This window comes from Tympanuchus pallidicinctus, unplaced genomic scaffold (genome assembly GCF_026119805.1).
Source record: "Tympanuchus pallidicinctus isolate F22 unplaced genomic scaffold, pur_lepc_1.0 scaffold1, whole genome shotgun sequence".
Classification (NCBI taxonomy): domain Eukaryota; kingdom Metazoa; phylum Chordata; class Aves; order Galliformes; family Phasianidae; genus Tympanuchus; species Tympanuchus pallidicinctus.
In genome coordinates this window covers 61,420,424-61,435,227 of record NW_026294618.1, presented here as the reverse complement: position 1 = coordinate 61,435,227, position 14,804 = coordinate 61,420,424, and the positions used below count along the sequence as shown (strand labels likewise).

General features: G+C 38.0%; 1 protein-coding gene across 2 annotated transcripts in view; it reads left to right on the top strand.

The window, feature by feature from the left end:
• MTHFD1L (methylenetetrahydrofolate dehydrogenase (NADP+ dependent) 1 like) overlaps positions 1 to 14,804 on the top strand; it is a 138,319-nt gene that overhangs the window by 53,185 nt on the left and 70,330 nt on the right. For both annotated transcript variants that reach the window (XM_052687568.1, XM_052687579.1), the window contains exons 19-20: positions 87 to 155; positions 5,139 to 5,250. In XM_052687568.1, the coding sequence (XP_052543528.1) occupies positions 87 to 155; positions 5,139 to 5,250 (181 nt within the window). The remainder of the gene's footprint in view (positions 1 to 86; positions 156 to 5,138; positions 5,251 to 14,804) is intronic.

Below are 14,804 nucleotides of genomic sequence, written 5' to 3'. Positions count from 1 at the left end.
TATACTCTCAAGCGTAGCTCAGAAACATTGCACTTTAAAACTGATTTCCTTAAAATGTGAACCTTTTTTTTTTTTTTTTTTTTTAGGGAGTAACAGGTGCCTTGGCAGTTTTGATGAAAGATGCAATTAAGCCAACACTAATGCAAACATTAGAGGTGAGTATGGCTTGCAGTGTCCGCCCTTCTCCAGCTTTCAAATTCCACACTGTCCTTGCAGTACTTCCCTCCAGTGACCGCACTTAACTTTCAAGGTCAAGCCAGGGTCAACTCTGTAATGGCATTTTAGCAAATGTTTGTTAACTGATAACTCTAGTTGCATTTATACCTTTTGAGTCCTTTTTTAAAAAAAATTCCTTTGTTTGAGACTCTGGCTTTAGTCATAATTTTGCTTAGAACTGCAAACGAGCTGCAGTACATTGCTGAAGTGCTTCTAAGCATACTGGAAAGCAAGGTGGACTTCTGAGTCATAGACTTCCATCTGTTTCCCGTCTTCCTCTTCTATAAAAGTTTCCTTTTTATGTTTGCTTTACATGTATGTTCCCATGATAGTCCCCACATCCTATCATTAGGCCATTCTATTCAGAATTATATTTTGCACCATTTCGAAATGTGGAAGAGTCCTTCTGTCTGTTTAGAGGTTTTCAAAAGAGGGCTGACAGCCACTCTTTCCAACCTTAGCACCTTCAGGGATTAAATAAAGCCTTTGCTCTGTAAAAGGAATGATTTATGCTTATCCTAGTGAGCTGTCTTCCAGCAGCTCAAAGAAAGCAGAATTAGTGCCGCTTGACTTAGTGACTGGTAGTTTAGTGTTGGCTTTTTCAGTGGTACACTGAACAAGGAATGACGTTTGTGGAGTCAGGAAGAGAGAAATATGGGGAAATAATAGACAAGATTTGGAAACAAATGCATTTAGAGATAAGTTAATGTATTTTATTGAAATTTTGACTATCAAAATTACGTAGCTGGAATATCTCACACCGTTCTTTGTACAGTGAGGAGTTGTAGAGTGTGGAAAATATCAGCACAGTCCCTAGATGATAAATCTCTTTTTACAACATATCAAAGTCATAACTACATTTTTGCTTTTGTGTTTGGATAGTGACAACTTGCTATTCTCAGGGAGTATCAGAATTTAGATCATAGTATGTGTTGCTTTGCTATAGGCATCCTAACTTGTTTCTTCAGCAAAAAACATCTGTTCTTTCATGTGTCTGCATGAAGCATATACACGTGTCAGAAGTTAAATAGAATTCAAAATGTAATGGCCAGAAATGTATTAAATCACCACCAAGATAACATATTGTGTGCTAAGCATCAATGTCAGAGTAGCTTCTCTAATTGCACTTAACATACCTGTTAGAAAATACTGTTTTTTTTATAGCATTCTAAAAAACAATTACCATTGTTAAGAAGAGTTTAGGCATTTTGTTCTGGCACTTGCATGCTTTTTTTTTTTTTTTTTTTTTTTTTTAATGTATTTCTTTATATCCACATTTCAATGCAATTAAAAATTTCTGCCATTTATGTGGTACTCTTTCCTGGTTTGACCTATGGTAGGCTGAAACATTTGCCAACTTTCATGAAGCACTATTGCTTGTTAGGAGCGCCCTGACTGCAGTATCCAAGGATATTTTTCCCCAAAATTATTCTTACGGAGTTATTTTTAAAACTACCACCAGCTCAGAAGTCTGCTTCACACTCCTTCCATTTGAGGACTTTTTTTCACCCTTTTAATACTGCTGGCTTGCAGACTAATATTAGTCATCTATCTGAGAACAAAAATCTCCAGCTTGTCTAAGTCTTTTTGAAGATAATGCTGTACTTTAGGTGGTACATGCCTCTTGGACTGTGGTGTTGCTTGGATGTAGAGGTACAATGGTTTATTCTTACTGCTCAAGCATTGTTGCTATTCTTGAGCTTTGAGCTTGTTTCATGTTCCATTTTGTGACTAAACAGCTCTCATTATTTTTTGTTAACAGCTCAAGTAGCTAATTTGTTAACTAATTTTTCCAAAAAAGAAAAGGGATGTTTAGAATCTTCCAGAATGAGAGGTTTTAAACCAGGCCAACCCTAACGTACTCTGAGGTGATAGATGTAATAATATCCCTTTTGTTGTAAGGAACATTTCTTTCTTAAATGACTTGTAATTCACACATATTTTTTCACAAATCAAAATGAGGAGATGTGAAGCCCAAACTACATTTGAAATAATCCTAATAAGCAGCATCCAAAAGAAGAGGAATTTTAAGTTTTCAAACATGTAACAATTGCAAGTAACTGGGAAACATAATCCTGCTTCCTTCAGGGGAAAGCAACTTCTTACTGTGAGTGTAAAGACCTTTACCACCAACACTGGGGGTGACAGCAGTAACATCAGAAATCCTGTGAAACAGTGATAAGGACATTCAGTATCTGCAGCACAGAAATGGTGAAAAAAACAAAATAATGTAATTACACAGAACACAAACATAGCTCAGACTATGCCATGAGCCTGTTCTGCAAGTTAGGGATGAAATGTCAACAAGGCAGATCCACTTTGATGTTGGGGAATGGCAAAAAGGCTGCCTGAGGAGGGGCAGCAGAAAGACTTCTGGATGACTTCTAGCTGATATTGATAGTGAATTTTGTATACTGTAAGTATTAGTGGCTGTGGGTGCAAGTAGCTGTTATTGAGAAAGCTATAATCTGATCAAGAGCTTTTGTATTGGTACGCTGTTGAGGTGTGGTGGTGTGAGGAATTGCTTCTAAGAACCTCTGAAAGAGGGAGAAGAGTGACCTACTCAGCAGATGCCCACTAGCTTTGAAGCTTTTGCGTACACTGGAGAAGAGCTCTGGAAGTTGGGACTAGGACTGAATAGGAGTCCTGTGTGGAACTGGTGTGAATGTTGTGTTTGTGTGTGTTTGTTTGTTTCTCTTTATACATTAATTGATAAGTGTATTTTAATTTGCTCTTTTTGAAGATGTTTCTTGCTCAGTTGACTTCTGTCATGACCCTTTTATTCTGTCAGCAGAAATGCCACCTCAAGGAATTAGTGGTTGACTGTGTTTTATAAGCAAGAATGACAGGAAAACCTCCAAATGAAAAATAAGGGAAATGTTAGCTCAGTGTTATAGACTCCACCTACAATAAGTGTTGGCTTCAGCAGAACTTGTATCTAGTATTGGAGAACTGAGATTACTTTGTTTGAATTGCACATAATGATTTTGTAGTGTTTATCCACATTTGTCATGACAGATTTGTTCCTTTGTGAGCTGATCCCATAATGTTTAGCCTTTATTTATATCATGCGTAACAGAGCAGCTGCTGTATGGGACAAGTCTTTGTAGATGCAGTCTGGCTGCTCTGCGATGGTCTTCTCATGTTACATTGAACGTGCCACTCACAGTAAGGATGGTAGAAAGTTTTATAAACATCCTTCTAACTGCCAGATAACTTCAGATATTTATTGACAATCAGAGTTTATTTTCTTGTACTAAAACTTGGATAATAAAATTTCCTGTTCTGAGAACAGTCAGTAGAATGCACCCTTGTGCCATTCTTTGTTTCCTGCCATAGCATATTAAGAATGTAAAGAAAATAAGTGAGGTGGCTGGACTGATAAAGAGTGACTGAAGTTGGCTGGGGAAGATGCTGTTGTCTCTATTCCAGGCTGTGCTGGAGGATCCTGGGGCTCTGCTGGAGTTCACTCTCTTAAGTACCTAGATTATTCTCCTTCCACGATTACTATGTAAAACGACTTATTTCCATGTCAGTAGTTTAGAAATGTGTTTTGATTTCAACTGTGTGGCAAGGGGTCTCTTTGTTACTGGTATTCTGGATGTTGGATCTCACTATCTAAATCTCTCCCCATCCATGTTGTGTGATTGAAACTGTGGAAGAACAATTGTGCTAGAGATGTTGTGGCCCTTCTGGCCCCTCTCTGTATAGCTGCTGAGGGATGAACTGGGCTGCCCTTTCATCACTTGTGCTTCTGCTTCCATGTGCTACCTCTGCTGGATGTTTGTGCTAGGTTGTAATGCGAATGGCACTGCAATTGCTTGCCACAAGAAATTAAGAATTCCTAATGTTTAATGTTACTTCTTGAGTGATAAAACATGAGAATAAATCCTGTGGATTTCTATGTAGTACTGGAAAACTGCAATGTTATTTAGCTGAATGAGATGAGGGTAAGTATTGTATTAAAGTAGAAGTAAAATCTGAGGAAGGATAGGCTTAGGTTGGTAGAAAGCAGGGTAGCATTTTATTTAATTAAGTTACAAGCCCTTTGAGATAGAGATAATTTTGTATTTTGCACTGTATCTCCTGTTAGATTAATGCTCAAATGTTATAAGATGTTGAAAGTGTACCTAGTTCAAGTTAAATTTTTGTGTAAATGCATAAAACCCTATAGATTTTGCAGTATATAATCATTATCAGACAAAAAACAAAAACAAACTAAATACTAACATAGGTGTGTTGTGACAGTAATAATCTATACCGTTCTTCTTGTTACAGGGCACGATTTCTGGTTTATTTACTTTTTTCTGCTACTTTTCCACTATTTCTTCTCTGACATGTATGAGGCAGAATTGTCTTTAGGTTCTAACTCAGTTGTCTAGTCTCTGAAGAACATCCTCTGCCAATATGTATGTATGTTCCCCTCTTCCTACTTTCAATTAAAAAACAAAAAAACAACAATTTTCTTAGAGCAAGTCTGAAAACTTATTTGCCAGTGGCAAAGGAATGCTATGTTGTATGTGTAATTGCTTCTATAGGAAGCAGTAAGAACAAGTGTTAGTTGTTGTTATTTGTGAGAGATTTGTATTCATTGTTAGTGAAATTAGAATACATTTTCTATCATAACCTAAGTATGTCGCTAAAGTTATGTAGTGAAACATAAATGAAATACTTAAGTTATGACAGAAAATATTATTTATGAAAGAAAATAGATTTTTTTTTTTGTTTATAAAGCCTGTTTTCTTAATAATACTGCTGTGTTTGTGGGGCAGGGGAGAACAACAACTTTTATTATATGCTTAATAGTTTCCAAGTTTCCATTTTCTTGCTGTGCATGCTTTTGGTTTGATTATTTTGCAAGTCTATCAAGTTTGTGTTCTTACCTATCCATAATGAAAAAAATATATTTTTTTATCATTCAGGGAACACCAGTATTTGTTCATGCTGGACCTTTTGCTAACATTGCCCATGGAAATTCTTCCATTTTGGCAGATAAAATTGCCCTTAAACTAGTTGGGGAAAAGGGTTTTGTAGGTAAGTAAATATTTTGTTTATTAAACCAAGTTTTGTTTACAAACCAAGTTTGTTGATTAGTTGGCAAGCAATGGTGTAAGTGAAAGGATAAGATAGCCATGAAAAGTGATAATGCTACTTTATTTAATGCTGGAATGAATTTTTAAAACCTAATAATCTTAAATAACCTTAAGGTGAATGTGGGGAAAAAAAACAACACTTCTCTTGCCCTGCCCTTTGCCTCAAGTGTTCCTGTTGTCAATCTGGAGTTAGCCAAACCTGTTGGAGGCACCATTATACTGAAAAAGGTGTACTATACTTCTTTGTGATAGTATTCATCTGACCTCTTTAGATAAACTGACAAAAATCATTCACTTTTTCTGTTGGGTTATTTCTCTGCCAGTGTAGTAAGCTCAGCCAAATCAGGTTTTGGTTGCTCCTGAGCCAGTGCAGAGCAACAACAGAGAGGAAGTAGTGAAAGAAGGAGTAAGACCTCCTTATTTTGGTGACAGTGAACCATTAGGTTAGTTCATCTTCAAAACTTTACCATGAAGCCCTCATGTTTCCGTGAAAGCATGTGAATGGGTGGGCTTTTTTTATGACAAGAATTCAGCATGCACAAGTCTTACAGAAGGAACAACAGTAGACACGCAGATCCAACTATTGTGGTGGCAGGCGAAATAAACTTGTGGCTCAAGTGCTGAACAGTGAACCAAATTTTATAAAAATTAGTCTTTATTTTTAAACTTCAAAATTCTTAAAACATACAAGGTGTTGCTACGTTGCAGTAGTAACGCCTTTGCACTGCTGCAGCCATTCTCATCTGCGTACTGAATTCCCTTCCTAACCTGTTATCAAAGAAATGTACATATGAGACAGATTGGGGAAGGAGACAAGGGAAACCACAGCAGACCTAATTTAAATTAATTGCGTTAGAGCCAAATCATAATACAGTGGGAAAGAGCAATCAGCTTTCAGTTAGTTGAGCATTCTTGAACCTTACTACAATTGCACTACTGCTCGTACTGAAGCAAAGGAGATAGAAGGTTCTTTCTGTGCAGCTAGGAACAGTGGGAGAGCAGGCAGAAGCCAGGCGGACTTAAATTAATCCTGAAATCGCTCTTTGAATACCTATGGAACAAAGCTTTTGAAGAAGTGCAGTAATGTGAAACAGAAGGCTCTGTGTGCTACTGCCCTGAATCTAGAAGAGAAATATATATGTGTATGCCATAAGCATACCTACATATTAGCCTAAATTACATAAAGAGAACTAAATTACTTGAAAATATTGTTTATGTTTAAATTCATGGCTAATTCTAGAAAGGATGAGGGAGATGTTTGCATTGTTATATAATGCCTTGTAGAACTTTTTCTCATAATCAGTCAAGCCTATGTATTCACAGAGAGAGACTGGAAAGATTTCTTATACTAACTTGCTCACTAGAGAACAAGAAGATGTAAATAAATCTTCTTACAGGATACTTGAAAGCAGTAAAAATTATTCCAGTGAAGTATAAAAGGTTTGAACCTGTTGTAAGTCATATTGACTTTGGGAGGGAAAAATATAAATAAATGAAAAATGTCATTTTATTGATCTCCAGGTAACAACAGAAGTGTTGAACAGGTAGAAATTCTGTTTATCTATATTCTATTGTCTTGTGGGCTTACTTCTTTTTAAAGAATGTTTATGGGTTTTCTATTTTCTTATTTCTGGCTGTTGGTCTTTATAGAAATAAGTTTTGAATCTCCCATAGTCTTCAGTGCCTAGAATTACTCTTCAGTGGAGCAGCAAAGTACATGCAATAATTCTTATTAGAGTATTATTAACAATATCAGTTCCTAGAGTCAGTTTTGTATTGCAGTTAAGGTGATGAGGTCTTCGAGGTTGTCCAGGTATGTCTTGCACGTTTGTGTATCTTTTTTAAAATGCCTGCTCATTTCAAGGAAAATGATGGTTTCCTTCATTGTTGCTGTTGGGTCTGCTCATTTACCCTTTAAGAATCAAGTCTCCACTCAAAGAACATTTCTGCATTTTGAGTACATTTATTTTATGAGAATAGAATTAGTAGTTAATTAAGGCTTATCAGTTTGTGTATGGCTTTATAAGAAGCAGAGTAAAAAGTAAAAGTCTTGAGGTATCCAACATTTTTCATAGAAGAGTGACTTTTTTTCTGCAATAAGCAATCTCTTCAGTGGGGAAGTTATTTTTGTCTTATCTGAATGGAAGTAGTTTGATAGCAGTCTTGAGCCTAATTACAGGTTCTGGAGCCCAATAAGTACTGCCTCGGGTTTGGATTTTTCAGTATTCAGTGCCTCCCTGCAGCACTGAGAGCACATGCATGCATTCATGCTTTTTTTCTTTTTTTTTTTCTTTTGCCTGGTATACCTGTTTGTCTTTAATGTTGTTTCAGTTTGGGTTTTTTGGCTTTGATTGTCTTTGGCCCCAGCTTTTCTCTTTGAGGAAAAAGTGATGTACTGCAGCAGTTGAAAATCTTGGTGTGCTGATAGCAAAGGGCTCTTGTTCTAGACTTTTGTCTACAGGACACAAATCCTAATGAAACTGGGTCCAAAATTAGGCTACGTTCTCTCCCCTGAGCAAAGAACATGACTATGATTTTTAGATCTTTTTAAATGTTAATAACACCAATAGTTCCTGGAATGCTCTACATAGATTCTGCAGATAGTCACTAGTGTAAATGGCTTTGTTTAGTGGAAGATTTGCATTTTGACAAATGCACTTTCTAATAATAGTTTGGCAGGACACATGGGCAGAGACTGTAATAAACCAGACTTACTGGTTTATTAAATGTTGTCCCACTCTCCTGCCAAACTGAGGTTTGGAAAGACAACTAGGTGTGCTCCAGCTCAGCTCAGCATAATGCATGCCCGAACCTCGTGTTGCCATTGTAATTTGGGAAGAAGGCTGTTGTTCATACTGATGGTGGGAATTCAGGTCAGCTGTGCTGCAGATTCTGGCTATATGAATCAGTTTAGTTACTTGTTTTTGCTAGAAATAAAGATTTTCACTGTTCTTTGTTCTTTTGCCACCAACTAATTGTTGTGTGTTTCCAGTCCTGTTCTCACATTGGATCTGATACTCATTAGGCTCTTGGCAGAGCAATTTCAGTTCTGTGTTTTGCCATGTGTAGGATAGCTACATGATCTTGTAAAAGAATCCAAGAAGCCTTGGGAATAACTTAAGGTAAGTGGCAGGACTTGCATGGTTAGGAGAGACATTTTGGGGACCATGAGCTATGAGCTTAGGTCTCAGCCTTGTGTAGCTGCATCCAAAGGAGAAACATGAGAAATGTGTGACAGAAATCAAAACCTTTTTTTTTTTTTTTTTTTTTTTTTTTTTTAATTGAATAAGTACTTTAATATAAAAATGCAAGTTCATTCATATGAGATGGATTTTTAATTATTTTACATTTTATTTATAGCTTAATTACTTTAGAGCAGAACTCTACAAACTCTGTAGGCCATATTGCTCTCTTTTATGTGGTCTGAATTTGCACCAGTTTCACCAATGCATATATTGTTTTCCCTGCTGGTTTAACAGCCTCCCTCCTCCAGCTGCTTGTTTCCAGTCCTGTGCAACCCCTCACTTTTGCCAGCACATCTGTTTGTGTGGCCACTTGATAAGCTAGACTGGAGAACTGATCTTGATTGAAAGCAATGACAAGAACAAAAACTTCCTGTCCTTCTTTTCCTAGATGATGACTGGGCAAACAGTTGTACATGGAAAATGAGACAATATTATGCAAGATGGTATTTTTATTGAAATATATGTTTATAATAGTATAGCCTCATTTGGAACGATGAGGTACCAGTAAGGCTGCTGTAGATGCAATAGCTAATCAGACAGAGCCTGCACGGCTGCAACAGCCTGTCTCCTTTCTCAGCCTGTCCTCAACCACTTTTTTCTTTACTTCCTGGCAGCATAAACCTATTGCCCTTTTTGTTGGCTTCAATTTCTGCTGACTTAACACAGCAGCAGTTCAGCCTAGAGTCACAAAAACACCAGAGCTGGTGCAGGGGAGGGGTGAGGTGGGATGGCCTGCAGTGAGACACTGGCCTCGGTTCTGTAGGTCCAACTGTATGTGTGACCGCATTTCACTACCAAGGAAAAAAAAAAAAAAAAAAAGCTTCTTTCCAAAATTGCTCATTTAAAATTTATTTTTAAATCTGACTTTTTCTTGCCCTACCTTGCCTAATTCTCTGCTCACTGTGCAGCTGAACATGCAATATGCTGTGCCTTTTGAATATTGTCAGTGAATAGCGTTGTACAAGTCTGGTTTATAAAAATCTAAACAAAGTGCAACTGCTGAGCACTGTTGTGAGTTCTCTCTAATGGAAAGCATTCCCTGCTTTGGAGTCAGGTATCCAAGGGAAATCACAGACCCTCATTAATTTCAAACAAGCCGAAGCCTCATACCTAGGTCACTTCAAATGTAGTGCCTTCTATTTATTGCCATGGAAACTACACCAGCTGCAAAGAGTACAATAAGATTATTTGATAGAGCAAATTTTCAGCTACAAAACACTGTTTTTCAACAGCCACCATCATTAGCTGTACATTTTTGCCAGCAATGAACTGCATGCCACACTTATAAAAAAAAAAATATCTATTCCAGTGCTATGATGGCATTGTTGCTAGAAAAATATTGCCTATGCAGTCCATTTCTCAACAGCTTAAACAAACAGAAGTCAGAAGATGCCAAGTCTGGACTATATGATGGATGTGGTAGGATAGTACAGCCAAGAATGGCAGAGACCTGCACAGTCTTCAAACTGATATGAGGCCTGGCACTATGATGTTGCAAGAGGAAGGTTGTCTTCTCTTACCTGGCTGTGGAAGTTTTACCCTTCATCTTGATCAGTGCCATGATGTAGCATTCAGAGTTGATGGTTTGTCTGGGTTCCAGGAAATCCAAAAGGATCACCCCCCTTTCTTATCCTAAAAGACAATGCACATCACTTTACCTGCTGAGGGTTACATCTTGAACTTTTTCTTTGATGAATCTAAAATTCACATAATGTTACTCCAGTAGATTGTCATTTTGAATCTGTCTCATAGTGGTGACACATCATATCACCAGTAGTGATGCAATCTGGTAAACTGTCAACTTCAGCCTTGTATTAGTTCTGTATGTCCTGACAAACTTGCATATGGTGTTCTTTCTGTTCCTGTGTGAGTATTTGTGGGACCCACCTGGCACAAACTTTGCAATATTACACACCTTATTTTGAGTGCATTTAAGCTGATATTCAGCTCTGTACATGGTTCCTCGGTTGTATTCTGCCAACTTGTGCAGATAAGCTGTTCAAGATGCTATTTCATATTGTGACATTGCTATGCATGACTGTCTAGCATGTGGCTTGTATTCCGTGTTGCTGTTGCCACTGCTGAAAATCTCCACTTACTGCTTCAGTGTGCTCAGTCATGCTTTGGTCTCCATAACTGTTCGGGAAATGTTGATGGATGTCAATGGGTGTTGTGTTTTCCACATGGAGAAATTCAGTGACATACTTTTGCTTCATCTGCACTTCAAAGTCAGACATCATTTTGTCTGCACCTCTGCTGCCATCTGTTGCATAACAACAAAATGTAGCAGAATATTGGAGGAGGGGCCACCTCTATTGCCATACCACCAGCATCCGCCTCTGATGTCACAGGCCAGCATAATAAAATTGGAAGCATTGCTTTCAGAGCAGCCATTGTAGCTCAGCTTGTCCATTCCATCTCCCATCACTGCTGCAAGTGTGAATGGCCCATCAAAGTGGCTGCATAGCTTGGGTAAAGATGTTATGGAGGACTGCAGCATGTGCATATCTGACGCTGTGCGTATCTGTCTTGACAGTCACCAACCGGGCTTGCCTAGGCTGTTAAACTGATTCTAATTCTCTCGCTTTTGATTCAGCCTCATTGTTAAATTTCGAGGGCAATTGAGATCTCAGCAAAATATTTAGGAAGGAGAGCTGAACGTTTAAGCAGAGTCCTGTGTTACTGCTGAGCAGCTGAATCACTTATTTTTAATTTCGTGTTGTTAACTTATTTCTTCCCTAAGTTGTTCTTTATTGCTGTCTTCAGATCTAGGAGTGTCAACGAGTAAAGACAAACACGTGGCTGATCCACATAAGTTGGTGGATGCCTAAGGATAAGCCTGGTGTGAATTGTGACTGAGGTTTTTACTGGCACCCTTCGTGATATGTTTTCCGGTTACTCCAAGGCAAGAAGTGACAAGTGTCTTCTGACAGGCAGTTGGCAAAGCACGGGGAAATGTGCCTTTTTCACAGTTGTGTTACCATTCTGCTCAACCAGCAATTTTCTTTTTTGGGAGTTTCCTAGGGAAAAAAGCTTACTGTAGTTTGCAAGGAGATGAAGGGGTGTGGAGTTCTGCAAGTTTGCATAAGGCATGTCCCATATGGGGAGAGCAGAGGAAAAGTACAAAGCAGCAATGAAATGGAATTTGTTCTGATTGCCAATGTTTCAAATGTCTTGCTATGGATGAAGATTTTTCTCAGAGAGGAGTGTCTTGAATTGCACTCAGGAATGATAGGGACTAGATTACAGAACCCATTCTAACTTTTTGCCCTTCAGGTGCCACAAGTACAAGGTTCTTTCAATCTTTGTTTATTTTTGTGAGAGTGTACGTTAACAGCCTTGCTAAGAATAAACTATCAATATCAAAATATCAATAAACAAAGACAAAAAAAAGAATAAAAAAACAAAAGAACAACAAAAACAAATCAATCACAATGACAAAAACAGCAAAAAGGGAAGCAACTCTAGCTTCATCAACACAGAATGTAGTTGGCCACTCTCTGTAATGAATCTGGTGCTCTGCTCAGGAAGAGGTCATCGTTTCTGACACTGAACACATCCAACGTTGTCAGCATTTCTTACATCACCTCTCTACTGCTCATCTGTCCCTCTCTGCTGGCTAATAGTCACAAAACACTCAGAATGTAATACTCCAAGTTCTTTTCTCTATCGGTCAGATTCTCTCTTGAAAGTCTTTTAAGGCAATTAGAAGGGATGAGCTGGGGATTTTTTTGTTGTTTTTTTTTCTTTTTTGTCAGTGAGCATTGAGTGTCCAAGTGATGTTTAAAGGATAAATTAGGAAGAGAAGTAAGCTAAAACTGTGTCAGTGTGTCAGGAATTATTACAATGAACAACTTGGCAGATTGCCCTGCCTGTCTCTTTATCCCGTGAAGGTGTTTCAGCTGAGGGGAGGAGCTGTGAATCAGAAGAAAAGTGAAGTGTGCTTATGTTTTTTGAATCCTAAGCCAAACTCCTCCTGAATTTTGTTCTTCAGTCTTAGACTATGTGTTTGCTTTCTTTCCTACTCCTAAAGAGAGCACCTCATTCCGCCGTTACAGAGGGTGCTGTGCTAGGCAAGGTTGGGCCTGATGCTGTCTTTCCCAGTACAATATGACAAGAAAGCAAGGGAGTGTTATTACAAATAGTTGGTGCTGTTTCTTTAGTTGGCCCACTTTTTTTAATGGTGTAATGGTCGCACATGTTAATGGTATAAAGTTAGGTAGAAGCAGTAAATTTTTAAAAGCTAAATAATTGACTCTTTATTGCACTAGTGCTCTTGTTAGAGTAAACTGATGGTGCTAGCTGCTTTAACTATCTGCCCAGTGCATACAAAGTTGTATTTCAAAAGGTATGCATTTTACATACTCCTGAAGCAGACTTTATATAACAAGTTTACAAGCCACTTTACAAAAATAGTATATGTTTAATACGCTAAGTGAATAATCTTCAAAAGTAGACTTTTGAACATCATAAAATACTTCAATCTTTTTTCTTACTAGAAGTCTTTTCCAAAAAAGGAAATAAAGCCCATGTACTTTTGCTAAGAGTCTTCTGGCACAAGTACAATGTGTGATATATTACATTTAAACCTTCAGTTCAAAGATTTATTTTAAAAATTTTCATTGCTGCCACTGGAAAGAAGGTCCTTGCTGTGGTCCTTTAATCTTGATGATTCCATCCAGTTTTTATATTAAATTATTCCATCTCTGACTTTTCCATGGTCTCTACTTTCCCAAGAAACAAAATGTTGTGCCACTACATTCAAGTGTTTTTCTGTTTGAATAAATATGTTTTTTAGTTTAAGTAAGGCTAATGTTTCCTGATATGAGGTGCTTGACGGCATTATCAGAGTGGGTGTTACTGACCTATTCTGATACCTGCATGTGCTACATACCAGATAAGGGGCATTCAGAACTTCACAATGCTTTCTCTTGCCCCATTCATTGTGCAGCTACCCAAGCAGCTGTGCTAGCAAAACTGTGGCAGTGGGTTGTGGGGAAGGAATGTAATGCCATGTTAGCAGTGCTGCAAAGCTGTGAAGATCCTGGTCTAACTTGCACAAGTCATAGTGGGACCACAAACTGCGAATGAAATGATCTTTACTTCTAGAAAATAGATAGGAGCACCTGTTCTTGGGCCTTGGGTCCTCTTTCTTGCTCAGTAACAGACAAGGAGAGAACTGCCCAGTGCATGTCATGTCACCAGTAGCACATGTTAAGTGAGCCCTGGCAGCAATTGATCTTGTGGCCAAAGTACTGTTGTGCATGTCAAGATACGTGCCTCTTAACAACTCCATCCTGGAGCTAAAGCTGTGTGGCTCTAGGTATGTAATCTCAGCCTCTGTGCCTGCGTGTATAATCCCATTCTTTTTGGTTTTAATTTATAAGTTTTCTGGAGCTGGGAAGGGGGGGAAAAGAACTATCTCACTGTTGCTTATGGGAAGATGCTAAGTGGAAGATTTCAAGTGCTACAGTAGTAGGAACTTTCAAATGATAGGGCTTTTGCAGAGCCACAGCGGCTGACTGAACATAAATGTGCATCAGGAGTTCACTGACAAGCTGACATGGTATTTTAATGTTATGTATGCTTTATGCTCTTCTCTACCAAACCCATTCACAAATTAAAAATATGGATTGTATAACTGCTGTGGCTTAGCCATTGTTATTCATCCCAGGACTGTTCTCTCAAAGTGAAAATAGATAGGAAGGGACTGTTATTCATTCAGAAAGTAAATGGAAAACTCAGTTCCTAGTAAATAAAATGCTGTTCTACTGTGGAGAAACTGATGACTTTGCAACTTCTGTACTGTTGTGTTTTCCCCTTTCTTCCCTCCTCAAGCTGGCAATCTCACCTCACTTGAAAACTCTAGCTTCTAAGAAGCAAATAAGCGGCTCTTTGTTCTTCTGTTACCTGCTGGTTGTATTGCTTTTATTTACAAGAAGAAAAGAGCCAGAGGTTAAAAAATGCAAACAGTAAAACATCATATGTTCAAAGAGATTCTCTTAATTCATCACTTAGCAAAGGAAATAAAGGCAGGCTCCCTAGCTAACAGAATTATTTTTGCTTAGGGTTATTTGGCAGAAAATCCATCATTCTCTCTCCATTTATGAGTTTTTCATATTGGCTAATACCCTTTAGCAAGGGTCAGCAGGGCATAATATACATAGAGAGTTCAAGTCCTATTTCAAAGACTGAATTTTAATTTTAGTGGATGCTTTATTTATAATACCTTTTGAAAATTAAAGCTGTT